The 16,091-nt window shown below is 59.6% G+C and overlaps 1 protein-coding gene across 1 annotated transcript in view; it reads right to left on the bottom strand.

The window, feature by feature from the left end:
- Positions 1–361: 361 nt before the first annotated feature.
- The window catches only part of PTPRS (protein tyrosine phosphatase receptor type S), an 84,448-nt gene continuing 68,718 nt past the window's right edge, over positions 362–16,091 (bottom strand). Inside the window, exons 17-38 of the mRNA XM_049788068.1 lie at positions 14,935–15,052; positions 13,512–14,126; positions 12,902–12,999; positions 11,780–12,033; positions 11,130–11,223; positions 10,788–11,003; positions 10,093–10,250; positions 9,596–9,607; positions 9,359–9,471; positions 7,540–7,587; positions 6,577–6,674; positions 6,274–6,397; positions 5,788–5,963; positions 5,582–5,701; positions 5,042–5,196; positions 4,162–4,447; positions 3,895–4,073; positions 2,882–3,008; positions 2,569–2,694; positions 2,146–2,300; positions 1,914–2,049; positions 362–1,516 (exon numbers count right to left, since the gene is read on the bottom strand). Of these exons, the coding sequence (XP_049644025.1) occupies positions 1,448–1,516; positions 1,914–2,049; positions 2,146–2,300; positions 2,569–2,694; positions 2,882–3,008; positions 3,895–4,073; positions 4,162–4,447; positions 5,042–5,196; positions 5,582–5,701; positions 5,788–5,963; positions 6,274–6,397; positions 6,577–6,674; positions 7,540–7,587; positions 9,359–9,471; positions 9,596–9,607; positions 10,093–10,250; positions 10,788–11,003; positions 11,130–11,223; positions 11,780–12,033; positions 12,902–12,999; positions 13,512–14,126; positions 14,935–15,052 (3,477 nt within the window). The 3' untranslated portion in view covers positions 362–1,447. The remainder of the gene's footprint in view (positions 1,517–1,913; positions 2,050–2,145; positions 2,301–2,568; positions 2,695–2,881; positions 3,009–3,894; positions 4,074–4,161; positions 4,448–5,041; positions 5,197–5,581; positions 5,702–5,787; positions 5,964–6,273; positions 6,398–6,576; positions 6,675–7,539; positions 7,588–9,358; positions 9,472–9,595; positions 9,608–10,092; positions 10,251–10,787; positions 11,004–11,129; positions 11,224–11,779; positions 12,034–12,901; positions 13,000–13,511; positions 14,127–14,934; positions 15,053–16,091) is intronic.

Here is a 16,091-nt window from a genome sequence, read left to right as displayed (position 1 = left end):
TCCTATAGTTCTAGCCCCCTTTTCTTTTCTTTTTTTTTTTTTGTTAAGAACTCCTGGAGGACTTCGGGGACCATTTGGGGGGTGCCAGATCAGTATGCCAGTGCCCCCCCCCCTATACTGTGGCTCCCTTTCCCTCCATTTGTAAAGTTCTAGAAGGTGAGGACGCAGCTTGTCCGACCACCAGCTTTTAGCCCTGCCACCCGGGTTTGAGTGGCAGGCATCACAGCCTTTGGACACTCCAGAAGTCTATGCCTGGGACTTGGAACAGTTTGCTAGGGGGAACAGTTACTAGGTTCCCTGGATAGCAGCATCCCCAATACGCACTCTCCCCCCTTCCCGCAGCAAAGACTCCAGCCGGGCCTGTGGTTGGACCATCTGCTTTTAATACAAAGTCAATATCTACATACAGAGGTGGGGGCCCCACCCTGCTGCTCCCCTCAATAAACAGCTTGGGGAGCAACTCCGGATTCATTCCGGTACAAAGAGGAAAAACTCACTTGCTCGGGGGTTCGGGAGAAGGGGAGGGGGGGTCCCCTCCTTATGCCTCAGAGTCCCAGGGGAACAGGATCCCTGATATGGGGCAGCCCAGGGCCTCTCGGTGCCCCGCCCCCATGGGGGGAGCAGAGGGGGTTCAGGCTATGTGGGGTTGGGGGCTCCTGATATCTCCCTGGTGGGCCTGAGACACCCCCCACGCCTCACCCTCAGAGCGTTCCTTGATATGTTAGAAATTAAAACGCAAAAGGCACCAAAAAAAAAGGGGGGGAATGGGAGAATCAGGGAGGAATGGGGCGTCCTTTTGTTGAGCAAGGCACAACTTTGGAGGGTGGGGGGGGAGATAAAACAAAAACCAGGCCCCCCCACATGGTGTTGGGGGGAGCCCCCCACCTCCACCCCAAGGGGCAAGTAGACGTGGAGGGAGAGGACGAAGCAGTTTTCAGATGTGTCTGGGGACCCGGCGAGGTTTTTTTTTTTCTTTTTTTTCCTTTCCTTTTTTTTTTTTTTGTATTTTTTTCTTTTTGTTTCTTTAAAAAAAAAAATACTTTCTCTTAAAAAAAAAAAGTGATGGGGCGAGAATGAATGATCACTGGATACAATTACACCGAGTTTGAAAAGAAAGGGGGGGGGCTCTGTCCACAGACCCCCAGCTGCAGGGCAGGATTGTGGGGTTGAGCTCCTGCCCCCCTGCTGGGGAGAACCCCCTGTTTGCTCACCACCACCCCCCACCCCCAGAATTGGAAGAAAATGAGGAATGTGCGGAGTGTCTGAAGGCGGCGTGGGGAGCCGGTTTGGGGGTGTGTTCAGGGGGGCCACACGCATCCTTCCCCGAGATCTTGTTGGAGATGTGGCCACCGCCGGCCGCCTCCTGCCCTGGGAGTAGGGAGGGTCCGGCTTCTGGGGGGCCCAGCTGTCCCCGGCAGAGGCGTCCGCTGGAATCGGGGGCGATGGCTTACGTAGCATAGTGGTCGAAGCTGCCCAGGTACTCAAGTGCCGCCTGGTAGCAGAACTGGTACTCGTCCTGGTGGGAGGGAGGCCAGGTGGGTCCCCTCTCTGCCCCACCCTGGGCCTCGGGCCCTCCCACACCCCTCGGCTGCCCAAGACACCCCTGCAAGGCAGAGGTTCAATCCCTCACAACAGACCCACAATCTCATGCCTGCCTGTGCTCCTTTTGGGGGGGCACACCCAGTGATGCAGAGGACTGACTCCTGGCTCTGCAGTCTGGAACCCCATCTGATGATGCTGGGATGGGGACCCTATGGGATGCTGGGGACGAAACCTGCAAGGCAAATGCCTCTCAGCTTTACCGTCACTGCAGCCCTCTGTGCTCTGGTGTTATTCCTGGCAGGGTTTAGGGGACCCTCTGGGGTGCCGGGGATGTAAGGCGGGGCAGCCAGAGCTTCCTGGGGCTCACTCACCTCCGTCTGCACCATGGCGGGCCTCTGTGTGCGCAGCATCTTCACTGTCTGGAAGATGTCCACCACGCCCTCGTACCGCATCCGCTCCAGCACGATGCTCAGCGCGATGAACACGCCCGTCCTGCCCACGCCGGCACTGTTGGGGAATGGGGTTTGGGGGCCGCTCAGTGGAACTGTCTTATTTTGGGGGGCGTCACTTCTAGCAGGGGGGCCCCCGGCTCTGGCAACTCACCTGCAGTGCACGGAGATGGGGCCGTCCTGGCCGAATTGCTCCTTGGTCTTGTGCACTTGGCCGATGAAGTCGATGAAGCCCTCCCCCGACTTTGGCACGCCCTGCTCAGGCCAGTCCGTGAACTGGAACTGCCGCACCGTCCGGGACTGGCCATCCTGCGAGGCCCAAGGAGGTCTTACACCCCTGGGCCATGTGCCCGCAACGCTTGCAGCACCGTTTCTCTGCCATCCTCTGCCATCCCCGGCCCCAGCCCAGCCCCACCTCCTGCCCTCCAGCGGCCAATTGCCCCGCCGTCCAGCATACAACAGGGAGCCGGTTGATGAGGTTTGCAACGCCCATCTTTCCTTCGAGCAGCAGCCACGGGTGACTTCCCTCCGGCTTGGACCACCCAGCTCCAGCTCCCTTCTTCTCCCGCCCACTCACCCGGGCATCGGTGACCTTGAACTCCCGCAGGATGTACTGAGGCATGTTGTACTCCGCCATGGGGTCCACCACGAAGTACTGGTAGCGGGCAGAGCGCTCGGCCGGCCAGTATTGGTGACATTTCTCCTGTGGGGAGGGGGCGGGGTGGTCAGCCCCGAGTCCCTGCCCCCGAGATACCAGGCTCCACTCTAGTATACAAGACCCCACCCATGACACCCCAGGCTCCACCTCTGGTTCGAAGCCCTGTCCCTAGCAGACAAGATCCCACCATGACAGCCCAGGCTCGGTTCTTCCTCCCGCAATCGGGGCTCACCCGGCCCATCTCCCGCAGCTTGGTGAGCATGACCACGATGGTGGAGTTGTTCTCCCACAGCATCCTCCAGAAGTCCTCCGTGGTCTCGGCCAGGGGCCCCTGCGTTGCGATGTACGCCTTCTGCTGCCTGCAGTGTGTGAGGGTGTGTGATTTTAAGGCCTGATTGCCCAGGCCACCCACCAACTGCTATGGGGAGCACCACTCTCCCCTTTTATTTGACTTTTGTTTTGGGGCCACACCTAGCAGTGCTCAGAGGTTATCTCTGACAAGCTCGGGACCATGAGAGATGCTGGAGATCAAACCCAGGTCAGCTGAGTGCAAGGCTCTACCCACTCGTTTCTACCTCTCAGCCCATTTGTGGGAAGTTTTATTTAAAAAAAAAAAATGAGGTGGAGCTGGAGAGATAGCACAGCAGTGTTTGCCTTGCAAGCAGCAGACCCAGGACCTAAGGTGGTTGGTTCAAATCCCGGTGTCCTGTATGGTCCCTCGTCCTGCCAGGAGCTATTTCTGAGCAGAGAGCCAGGAGTCACCCCTGAGCACCGCCGGGTGTGGCCCAACCCCCCCCCCCAAAAAAAAACCCAACAACAATAACAACAACAAAGGAGGGCTGGAGAGATAGCACAGCAGTAGGGTGTTTGTTTGCCTTGTATGCAAGACATTCGATTCCTGGCATTCCATATAGTCCCCAGCCTGAAAGGGGTGATTGATTTCAGAGTGCAGAGACAGGAATGACCCCAGAGCGCTGCTGAGTATGGCCCAATAACCAATCAATCAATAAAGTTAAAGAAAAGAAAAAGCAAATGGGGTTCTGGACAGGAGCAACACAGAGCGTGGCCCCAAACCAACAACAAAACAAAAAGAAGGGGTCTGGGGCTCATAGCTTGCACAAAGAACCCCGGGGACTGATGGCCAGTGGCCCGTAGCCCTGGAGCACTGTCATGCGTGGCTTCCCTCTAGAAAGGCAGTAGTAACAAAAGGGGCATGCGGCCCCCAGCAGCGGGGGGGCCAGGTACCTGTAGCCATCGATAAAGCTGGCATTGATGTAGTCGGAGCCCTCCACGCCCCGAATGGGCTGCAGGCAGACGCGCGTGCTCTCGTAGGGCATGATGTTGACCAGGCGGTTCTTGAACTTGTTACAAGGCAGGTTGGCACTGATGAAGCGGGACGTGTGAGCTTTGGAATTGGCCAGCCGCTGCGGGCAGAGGGGTGAGGTGCGGGGCGTCAGTGGGGGGCTCCTGGTGTGGGGCAAGAGACAGAGGAGGGGGGTGTCCCTGGCCCACCTTGAACTCCAGCTCCATGCCGGTGACGTGCTCGCCGGGCTCCACCTGCGCCAGCTTCTGGATGTAGGCGTAGAGGCTGCGGGCGGGCACCTCGGTGTTGCCGCAGCCCACGGCCTCCAGCAGCGCCTCGTGGATGAAGCTGTACTGGTCCTCCGTCTGCACCATGTAGTTGCGCTGCGAGCGCATGAGCGTCACGTGGCCGTACACGTCCACCGTCTTCTCGGGCTTGATGCGCTCCAGCATGGCGTCGATGACGATGAAGCAGCCCGTGCGGCCCACGCCGGCGCTGTGGGGGCGAGGGGCGAAGGGGTGAGCTCAGGGGCCTGGAGGAAGAGGGGCGGGCGGGGCCGGACAGGTGTGGTAGGCCTGGCCAGTGGGTGGAGGGTGTGGCCAATGTGTAGTGGGAGTGGCCAAAACTGTGGATGGTGTCGTGGCCATGGTCCACGCGTGACGGGCGTGGTCAGGGTGCAGTGGGCGTGGCCTGGATCAGGCAGGTGAGGGTGTTAGCTGCGGTGGGCGTGGCTAGGTTGCTACAGGTGTGGCCAGGATGCGAGGGTGTGGCCGGACAGGCGTGATGGAATGTGATGGGTGTGACCATGCCACAGTGGGCGTGGCCAGAACAGTATGGCTGCGTGTGTTGAGCATGGCCAGTGGGTGGAAGATGTGGTCAACACACAGTAGGTGTGGCTAGCGTGCAGTGGGCATGGCCAGAAGAGTGGACTGACAGGTGTGGGTGTGGCCAGATAGTGGATAGCTGGTGTCATGGGTGTGTCCAGGGTGCAGTGGGCATGGCCTGGATCAGGCAGGTGAGATGGTGTTAGCTGTGGTGGGCGAGGTTAGGGTACACTAGGCATGGCCATAGTGTGGGTGCGGAGGCTACCTGCAGTGGACCACGATGGGCCCCGCGTCTGGGGGATTGCACGTCTTGACTCTCCGCAAGAAAGCCAGGAAGGGTGTCGGGTACTCGGGCACCCCATGGTCTGGCCAAGCTGTAAACTGGAACTGGCGGACCTCCCGTTTCTCACTGGAGCCGTTCTGGAGGGGTTCGCAGAGATACCGCCTGTCACTGAAGCCATTCCCGCACCCCTAGCCCTTTAGGGCTGCCTGGACTCCAAGTGTTCAAGCTACCTTCTGGACACAGTGGGAATAGCCACGACTCAGGGTCCCGCGGTGTTGGGTATAGAAAACATGGTGGCTGCATTTTGTCACCCTAACCCCATTCCCTGCCCACCTCTCGGCAACCCTGGCTACGTCCTGCAAGTCCCCCCTTTCTACTGTAGTGGCCTCTAAGGGTGCAGGTGAGCCCCTGACTCGGACCTGCTCTCCTCTGCTCACAGTCCAAGTAGCAAGTCTCCCCCATACTACCCCAGGGCCTTTGCATGGCCACACAGCACCCCAAACACCCCTCCCCGGCCCTAACCTTGTGCAGAGAGAATGTCCGCACGCAGAACGTAGCCAGCTCGATGGTGTCCAGTAGCGTGACCTGGATGAAGCCGTAGGTCTCCGTGCCCCTGTTGGGCCAGTACTGGTCACACTTGATCTGTTGGGTGGAGAGAAGGGATCTGAGCGTGCGCGGGATGGGGCGCAGGCCCGGAGCGGGGCAGGGCTCAGCGGGCATCGCCTCACCCTCGACTTCTCCTCCAGCCGCGTCATCATCACCACAGTGGCTGAGCGCTGCTCCCACACCATGCGCCAGAAGTCCCCGAAGGTCTCGGGCAGCGGGCCTTGCGTGGCGATGTACGCGTTCTGCCGCCGGTAGCCATCCACGTAGTTGGCGTTGATGTAGTCGCTGCCCACGATGCCTGCGGGAGCAACGCCAGAGGGGTGGGCTCTGCGTACTGCTGAGCAGCACCCCCTCTCCTCCCCTACATGAAGAGACCCCGTTTCTCTGAGCCATCCCTGAACTCGTCCATGTGGTAGCCAGGAGAGGGACATGCAGTCTGGACATAATATTTGTTTATTTGGGGGAAGCTTTATGTGGTGCAGGAATCCATCAGGGTTGTGACTCCACGCACCAGGGCAAGTGCCTTGACCCTCCCAGCTGTCTCGGGCCCCAGGCTTTCCTCTCTGGAGAACGGGCAGGACAGGGTAGGGTGGCACCCTTGGGGTTACCTTCGATGGGCTGCAGGATGACGCGGGAGTGGTCGTAGGCGATGACGTTGGCATAGCGGTTCTTGGGCTTGTTCACCTCCAGGTTGGAATGTTCCCACGTAAACTGCTGGCCTGGGTCGATGGACTGCAGGGGAGGGAAGAGGCCGAGTCAGGAAGGGGAGCCAGGAGGGACAGGGCCCGGATTGGTGGAATCTGGGATTGTTTTCAAAAGGGGCTGAGTCAGGGGTGAATCCTGGGGGGCACTAGGATAGGCAGAGTCAGGCCTGGCAGGCTGTGGGGACCCCTGGGACCTCGCCTGCTCACCTCGTACTCCTGGGACAGCTTGAGGCTGTCGTTGGCCTTGAGGCGGTCAGTGTGCTCGGCCATGTCGGCGATGGGGATGGGCGGGTGACTGAGCATGCCTGCGGGAAGAGCACATCCACGCCCCGCGAGGGCCGGTCACGCAGGGGGCGCGGAGCCTGGGGGTGCGCGGGACAGTGTGAGTCTGCGATGGACCAGCTGGGATTAGAAGGGACAGAGGGAGGGCAGGAGGGAGTGGGAGGTGGCCCCGCTGCGGACCCGCGTCTATGGCTGGAAACACGGAGCGTCCGACCAAGCCTGACCGACCCCCCTGTGAATTCCTGGTGTCCAGCCGCACACCACCCCACCCCACCCCACCCCAGGACACCACCAAGCTCTCAGTGCCGTGTGGGGACGGGCAGGAAGCAGACACGTGACACAGAAATGAAGCAGCGGATGGAGCTGACTGAACCCCCTTCTGGGGGTTCAAGGCATCAAGGAGAGTTGAGGGACCCCCAAAAGTCAGAGCAGCTGCTTTGGGGTAGAGCTCAAGGCTCCATCCTTTCTTTTGGTAACCTGCAGCAGTGGCCCAACCCTGGGGGTGCTGGTTTGTTCCTCTATAGGCCTAACAGGCTTCTTCACCTGCTCCCCCATCCTCTCTGCCAGGGGCCCCCATGTCCTGCCCTTCCCTTGCTCAGTGACTCCCAGAGGTCACTTGAGCCCCAAGAGAACTAGGGTCAGTTTTGCATGGCCCAGCTAGTGTGTGTGTGTGTGTGTGTGTGTGTGTGTGTGTGTGTGTGTATGTTCGTGTGTATATGTGTGTGTGGCCGGGGGAGGCTCTGTCCCTAGGTGCACCCGAGCCCTGTCTACACCCCAACCCCCACCCCCGAGACCAGCAGGGCAGATGCTGGGGGGCGGGCGGGTGGACGCGTGGACAAAGATGGAAACAACGGGGGGAGGAAGCCGAGAACAGACACAGGAACTAACTTTCAAAGTGAAACCCCGGCTCCCTGAGGGGGCTGCTGAGGCCCGAATCTGCAGAAACAGCAAAACAACCAATAAATGCTAACACGCGGGGACCCCCGCCTCGCGGCCCCCCAGCACCACCACCACCACCCCCGCCTGGCACTGAGTGCATGGACGGACGCACAGGGCAGAGCGACTCCAAACAAAGGAGGGGGACACACGGCGGCCGGACGCCTTCGGGCTAGAGAACGCTGGTCCTGATCTCCAGCTGGCTGTCTCTGGGAAGATGCTCCCCCACCCACAAACCACCTCATCACCCACTGTGGCCCCCCTGCCCCCAGATCAACTTGGCTTTTGGGGGTCTGGGGTGAGTTTTGGAGGATGCTGGTTGGTGGGGAAGATATTTGAGTGAGAGGGAGGTATCGTGCAGGGGCCAGGCCCTAGGACAGCGGGGAGGGCATCTGCCTTGCACATGGCCAACCCGGGTTTGATCCCCCGGCAACCCAAAGGGTCCCTTGAGTAAAAGGAGAGAAAAAAATAAACCAAAACAAGCACAAGCCCCAAATAAAACGAGCCACAGAAAACGTTTGCAAAGGAGGAGTGGCTGGCAGGTCCTCAAAGATGCTTAAGAGAAATGCCAGGGCCCGGAGAGATAGCACAGCGGCGTTTGCCTTGCAAGCAGCCGATCCAGGACCAAAGGTGGTTGGTTCGAATCCCGGTGTCCCATATGGTCCCCCGTGCCTGCCAGGAGCTATTTCTGAGCAGACAGCCAGGAGTAACCCCTGAGCATCGCCGGGTGTGGGCCCCCCCCCAAAAAAAAAGAGAAATGCCTGTGGATGGGGGACCCTAGACAGAGCCTCATCCGGTGGACCAGCTGAGGGGGCAGCAGAGTTGGGGTGGGAGACTGGGTGAGACACAGAGGTGACTCGGTTTTGCTCACGCTTGGAGAACAGTCGCCCCAGTTAAAACCACACAAAACTCCTCCCCCATCTGCTCAGAAGCAACCAGCAGGGTCTATTCTGGGTGAACAGAGGGCAGGAGTGGGGAACATTGACCTGGGAAGACCCAAGGTGCCCGCCTAAGTTGGGGTTCCCCACTGCCTGCATGTCCTGACACAGATGGGGGAGCCTCTTCTCCAGCCCAAAGTGGAGGGGGAGATCCAGGATGAATCCAACTGGCAGGAATGAAGGGTTCGAGGCAACACCAGCCAGTGCTCGGAGATCAGTGTTGGCAGGACTCAGGGGGGACTCTATGGGGTGCTAAGACTGGACTTGTACAGCTGCATGCAAGGCAAGTGCCTTAACCTCTGTTAGGTTTTTGGGCAAAAAACGTGGCTCTGCCCTCAGGGATCACTCCTGGTGGTGCTCTGTGGACCCTAAAGGGTGCTGAAGACTGAACCGGGGTGGGGGGGCAGGAAGGTGGCGCTAGAGGTAAGGTGTCTGCCTTGCAAGTGTTAGCGTAGGACAGACCGCAGTTCGATCCCCCGGCATCCCATATGGTCCCCCCAAGCCAGGAGCGACTTCTGAGCGCATAGCCAGGAGTAACCCCTGAGCATCAAACGGGTGTGGCCCAAAAACCAAAAAAAAAAAAAAAAAAAAAAAGACTGAACCTGGGTCTGCCGCGTGAAAGGCCAGCGCCTCCTTCTGGGGTTTTGCCTTTAAACACCCTGGAAACATCGTCCCCCCCTTCTTCCAAGCCCCAGTTAAACATAAATCTTGGGAAACAGATTCCAGTCCCCTCCTCCCAGTCCTGCTCCATGGAGCTCTACAAAGATGATGGGGGTCCCCAGAAATCGCTTCCCTCCTCCCCACCCCCATGCGCTGGGGCCGCGAACCCCCACCTGGCGTCTGGAAGTTGATGCGCCTCATTTCCACGGGGTCTTTGGGGTGGTGTGGGGCGAGGTCAGCGTTGTTGAGAAGACACTTGGCGCGAGGCTCCGAGTCCTTGCGTTTGCTTGGCAGGAGAAATGCAGGGGGAGGGAATAGGATGAGTGTCTGCACCCCACAATCATGTGAGAACACAGATACCCCCAATGTGGGGTGCCCTGGGCCCTCTGGGGCACTGAACTAGCTCTTACCTGTCAGGCTTGCTGCTTCCGAACACGAAGACCCAGGAGAGGGGCCGGGGAGAGTGAGGAGGGGAGAGAAGACAGGTGAGGCTGGAATTTTCCCATCCGAGACACGTTTCATTTGTTTGTTTTTGGGGACCACTCTTGGCAGGCTTAAGGGACCCGGATCTGCTACATGCACAGCAAATGACCTCTCTCTTTTGCTATTTATTGCTCTAGCCCCATCATTGGGGACATTCTCAATCCACCCAGGTACCCCCTGACTCCTGATGGAGGCTGGGCCTGAGCATGTGATCCCTGCATGAACTTCCATGGAAACAGCTGCCACCCTTCCCCTCCCTGCACCCCAAAACCTTGCAGAACAAAGGGGGGAATGGGGCTGAGCTAGTGGCCGGCTGGGGCCAGCCGCGGGGGACCCTGGGAGTTATGGACCTCTGGGACCTGCCCCAGCCCTCTCCTTCCTTCTCCCCTGGCTGGGGAGTGGGGTGCGGGGTGTGGGGCCTCACTTCTTGTAGAGCAGGATGGCGATGACAATGCAAATGATGAACACCACAGCCAGCACTGGCCCGATCACCCAGATCAGCCCTTCTTCGCCGTCCACGATGGGCTGTGGGTCGGGGTTGTCCAGCTGGAAGGGGTCCGAGAAGGGGCTGGCGGCGAAGGTCTGCAGGGGTGAGATGGAGGGTGTGTACGTCTCCTTGGTCACAGCCGAGGATCCTCCCAGTGCTCAACTTGGGATGGTGGTCAGCGTCACCCCTGCCCCAACCCCAAACGCCACCAAAAGGTTTTTGGGGGTACACTTGGTAGTTCTCAGGGCTCACTCCTGCCAGTGCTCAGAAAACACTATGGGATGCCGGCAAGCAAACCCAGGCCTGTCTGCACGGAAGGGCATTGTTCTCCCCTTGTGCTCAGGCTTTTTTTTTTTTTTTAAACATATTCAAATCCTAGCCAGTGGGGCTTTGCTTTATCTATTTGGGGGGGGGGGGAGACTACACCCCTCTGTGCTGGGGGGGACGACCATATGGGATATCAGGAAACGAACCTGGGTGGATCACGTGCAAGGCAAGGCCAATTCCTTCCCTGCCCTACTGTACTTTGGTAAACGCCTCCACATCCCTCAAAACCCCATTCCGAACATCCATCTCCCAGAAGAAGGCTTCCAAGGTCTTGCAGAGCCGGGACCATGGTGAGAGGCACTTACAGGCTCGCTGTTGGGCAGCACAGCCAGGACAAAGAGCACGTAGCGGTGGCCGGGCTCCAGGCCCCGGTTGTCGAAGCCACCATACTGCTTCTGGTCGCCGGGGTGGAAGATGGCAGGCAGCAGGGAGAAGCGTGCAGTGATGTAGGGTCGGGGTACGTCCAGCTGCCTCGAGTGCCGCAGGCTGCGTCGCTGGAGCCGGGAGATGTCCTGGATGAGCTGGAGAGGTTGGGGGGCAGAGTCAGGTGGGTGGGGTGAAAACAGGGTGGGGACGGCAGTGTGGGTGGGCCAGATGGGGCCAGAGGAGGGCAGCATAGACAGTTATAATGGCGGTGCCTCCCTCACCTCCTCCAGGTCCATGTCCTCGGGGCTGCCCAGTGGGGTCAGGAACTGGCCCCCACGTGACTTCCGCAGCGGCACCATGACAATGAAGAAGCTCCTGTCCAGAGAGATGGGGTGTCTGAGGGTGGAGGAGTGTTTCTGCATCTGACTTGCTTCTCCTTCTAGAGTCGCCAGCTTTCGAGTTCCTTACTTTTTTGTTTTGTTTTGGGGCTCTGCACTCAAGGATTAGTCCTGGTGGACTCAGGGGACTGTCTGGGATGTGAGGGATCCAACCCAGGTCAGCAAGCGCCCTCCCCGCAGTGCTATGGCTCTAGTCCCTAGATAGAGTTCCTAACTTAAGCCCTAAAATTCTAGCCGAATTCTCCTTTTGGCTTTTGGGACCTGCCCCATCATGCTCAGGGCTTACACCTGGCTCTGTACTCAGGAATCCCTTTTGGAAGTGCTCAGGGGACTCTCTGGGATGGAGGAGATCGAACCTGGATCAGCTGTGTGCAAGGCAAATGCTCTCTCCACTGTGCTATCGCTCCAGTCCCCTTTGCCATTCTTAGGCCTCACACCAAATGCCTAAGCATTCTGCCAAGCCCCAGCCACAGTGCCCAAAGTCTTGTTGTCTTTCAGCCCAAGCAGGGATCGGGGAGGGAAGCTGGACGTACTGGACAGGCACGGGGCTCTGGCCGTCGGGCAGGTACACCATGATGAAACCATCAGCATCGGGCTTGGGCGCTAGGCTGGGCTTGCCACTGAGCAGGTTGAAGGCGGTGCGCGCCGTGACTGTCTGCTGGAGCCCCCCCAGGCTGCTGCCTCGATTGGTGAGGACAAAATTATAGAAAGTGTTGGGTTTGAGGCGCGTGATAAGCTTCTTGGTGGTACGGCCGTCCACGTCCAGAGTGAGCCCATTGTACTGGATCTGGTGGTGTAGGTTGTTGGTCGGTCAGTTCCCTGAGTCCCTCACAGCCCATCCCTGTACCCCCAATCCCACGCTGTCTCAGTGTCAGCTGGAGCCCACAGGATTTGGGGGCCACTCCCTGCAGTGCTTGGTTACCCTATGGAAGGCCAGAGATTGAACCCGCATCGGCCGTGTGCAAGACAAGCACCCTCCCTGCTGTCCTACTGCTCAGGTCTCTGCACCTGAATCTTGACCCCCAAACTTGGGTCCAGCTGTGCTCGAGTCTTAGCCACCAGAGAATCCTCGGTGTTGGTGCAGTTTCCACCCAGTCAGTCCTAGTCCTGCCTGAACCTGCACAGAGCCTTAGTCCTGGGGTGAGGTGTGGCCAGCTTTGCTCCTTTTGGGTTGTTTTGTTTTGGGGCCACACCCAGTGATGCTCAGGGGCTGCTCCTGGCTCTGTATTCAGGAGTCACTTCTGGTGGTGCTTGGGAACCCATCAAGGATGCCCGGAACCAAACCTGGGTCGGATGCATGTAAGGGAAGCACCCTCCTCTCTGTCCTGCTGCTCCCGTCTCTAACTTTGCTCTTTAATCTTGGGGCGTGGGGGTAGGTGGGCTGTCTGCCTCGGTGCTTGGAGGACCCTGTGTGACACCAGGGATGGCACCAGGGCTGGCCAGATACAAGACACATACGACTTTGAGCTATCCTCTTTTTCGCGTGTGTGGCCAGGTAAGATTTGGGGCCACACCTAGTACGGGACCTTCCGGGGTGCTGGGGACCCTGGTCTGCCCCTCAAACCTCCATCTTTTATCTCTCTTTCAGAGTACCGTGGGGGGCTCTGCCCGGCCTGTGCACACACCCCTCAGTGTCTCCAGGTGCTTCTCCCTACCTTATAGGGCGTGGGCGAGTTATAGTTGTCAGGAAACTCCCAACTGAGAAGCACTGACGTCTTCATGATCATCTTCACCTTGAAGTTTTTGGGGGAGACTGGTAGGTGGGTGGGCGGGCCGGCAGCGAGGAGAGAGAGAAGAGAGAAAGGAAGCCCATGAGCACTGTGACCGGCTGTCGGGGGACTCTGGGAGGATGTTGTGTATATGTGTGTGTGTGTGTGTATGTATGTATGTGCATGGAGGGGGCGTGTGGGCGGCCCAGGCGCTCCCCGCGGTCTTGCCCTCGGCCTCTGCCTGCCTGGCCCTGCCTGGCTCTGCCCTGGGGGGCTGCTGTTCTGTGCGGCTGCAGAGAGAAGGCGGCGGCGGAGGAGGAGGTGGATCAGGAGGGTTCGAGGAGGACCAAGGAGCAGGAGGAGGAGCAGCAGGGGAGGAGGGGGAGCGGAGGCTCCACTCGGGGGGGGGGCTGGTCCCACCTTTGCCAGCTGCTGCCGGGCCCTGGCTCCAGCTCTGCTCGTGGGTGGAGGCACTGACTGGCCGTGGCTGGTGCTCTGGCACTTACCTGGGGCGGGCGGGGAGGGGCCCGGGCGCGTGGCCCGTGGGTGCGCCTACCTGGGTCCCGCGCGAAGGTGCGGTAGCGGACCGCGGGGCTGTAGGGCCCGGGCCCCCGGCGCGTGTGGGCGCGCACCCGCAGCTCGTAGGCCGTGTCGGGCCGCAGCCCCCGCAGCGTGAGCGCATTCTCAGCGCCGGGCTCGGCGGCCGCGGGCAGCTCAGTCTCGCGTGGGGGCCCTGGCGCGCCCACCTCGCGCACGGCCACTGTGTACTTGACGATCGCCCCGTTGCGCTCGGCTGGGCCCGGGGGCAGCCAGCGCAGCAGCACTGAGCCCGACGCGTTGCCCGCCTCGGCCGCCTCCAGGATGCGTGGGGCGCCGTGGGGCGCGTCCTCTGGGATGCGCAGCTCGGCCGCCGCCTCCTCGCCCAGGCCACCGCCTGGCCCACGCGCGGCCAGGCGGAACAGGTACGTGGCGCCCTTGAGCGCCCCGAGCAGTGCGTAGCGGTCCTCCGAGGCCGCCAGCTCGAGCGTGGCCAGCGGCGGCGAGTCCTCGCGGCCCACCCGCAGCTGGTAGCCCAGCACCTGGTCCGAGGCCGTGCCCGCCGGGGGCTCCCAGCGTGCCAGCAGGCTGCCCTCACCGGTCTGCTGCACCGACAGCGCGGGGCGGCCCAGCACTGAGAGAAGAGAAGAAAAGGGGGGGGGGGGGACAGGCGTCAGGCCAGGGTGTGTTGGTCCCAGTCCCACACCCACACCCAAACACACACGTGCCTGGGAGGAGAAATCCTCGGGGACTTTTCACAGGAGGTGGGGATATTTGCCTATGACAAGTAGGGAGAAAGGAATGGAGTGGGCGAGCCACGGCAAGCAGCTGAAGGGATTGGGGGTATGTGTCTAGGGGTTGATTGTGGGACTGTCCCTGGGAGTGGGTAGGCCTAGCCTAAAGGGCAAACTGAGGCAGGGAACCACCACCTGGGGGAGGTAGGTTCAGGGTATCCCCAAGGTGACTGAAAAACGTGACAGTCCCAGACTGAATACACACGCCCAGGAGGAGAATTCCTCGGGGACTTCTTGCAGGAGGTGGGAATGCCTATGATGGGCAGAGAGAAAGATGGAGTACATGCAAGCCAGGGCGAACAGCTGGAGGGACGAGGGGGTCTAGGAGGTGAGCTTTTGGGCCTAGCCCGGGTTTAGTTGTGGGACTGTCTCTGGGAGGGGGTAGGCCTAGCCAAAAGGGGAAACTTGAGACAGGGAACCACCACCCAGAAGAGATAAGTCAAGGGTGCCCCCAAGATGACTGAAAAATGTGACAAGCTCCGGGGAGGACTGTGATGAAAAAAAGGGGGCCCCAGGACGTGATCCATGCTCTGGGGGAGTGAATGGGTGAATGTGTGTGTTGGGGTGTCATCTCATGCATGTTTGAAAAGTGTCCGGGTCTGTTCGTGCCCCTGTCCACGAGCACACCGGCCCCTCGACAGCCCCTACCTGGCCCCTTGGTGGCCACCACCTTGGGTTTACTGCGTGCGCCATCGCCCTTCATGGTGTAGGCGGCCACGGTGATGGAATAGGAGGTCTCAGGCTGCAGGTCTGTGATCACCATTTCCTGCGGGGAAAGAGCTGCGGGGCTCAGTGTCGGACCCTACCACTCCCCGTTCCATCCCGCGCCCCATCAAGCAAGATGGACATGGCGCTGGGCCTCAGGCCAGGACATGCACAGAGCCACACACAGCGCGTCCACACCAGGGGGGACACTTAGTCTGCCCTGCCCACAATAGCCACCAGAGAGAGGGGCGCCTGGCCTGCCCCAGGATCTTTGCATGTGCTGCTTCTATTACCCATGTTGGGGTGCTTGGGAGTCCTGGTGTCTAGCTGAGAGCTTGGGGGGGGGTTCCATGTCCTGGAATTTTGTGAGTCACATATTAACCAACCCCCCTCCCATGTCAAGGGAGGAAAAAGTAACTCACTCACTTGGGGCTCGTGGGCCAGTGGCCCCTTCATAGCAGGGAGAGTCAAATGCCCTTTGCAAAGTGCCACTTTTCTTGGGGACCTGGTTCTTGCCTCGGCACCAAATCATTTCCATATGGGCCTTATTGTCTTTGTCCCCACCTACTACCTGCCAATGAACTATATTTGCTCTTTGAGAGGCTTTCCTAGTGCTTTGGTTCTAAGACATAAAATTTAAACTATTTTCTTCATTTGGGGGCTGTACCCAGTGGTGCTCAGAGAACCCTCTGGGGGTTGGCCTTGTGCAAGGCCAGCGCCCTCAGGCTATGGCTGTGCTATGGCTCTGATCTTCCCCAAATGTCACAATGAAAAGTGACTTGCTGTAATTTTGTGGCCCAATAAATAGCAGAGGTAATGCCCAAAGGCCGCCTTTTGCACATGGCTTCAGTTTGTTGTTGCTGTTGGGGACCACTCATATCTATCTGCTCGGGCGGGAGGTGTTTAGAAACATGGGACCCCTGGGCAGGAATGGAGCAGCTGATGATCCCCCAGCCCACCACCCTCCCGGTCTAGTTACCAGAGCAGTAAGTAGACACAGATGTGTGTCTTGTTTTAGGGTCACACGCAAGGGCGCTCCAAGTTTGCCTCTGGCTCTGCACTCAGGGGACCCTATGCAATGCTAGGGATGGGACCTGGAC

The sequence above is a fragment of the Suncus etruscus genome, chromosome 15, assembly GCF_024139225.1.
Source record: "Suncus etruscus isolate mSunEtr1 chromosome 15, mSunEtr1.pri.cur, whole genome shotgun sequence".
NCBI lineage: Eukaryota > Metazoa > Chordata > Mammalia > Eulipotyphla > Soricidae > Suncus > Suncus etruscus.
This window is presented reverse-complemented; position numbering and strand designations above follow the sequence as displayed.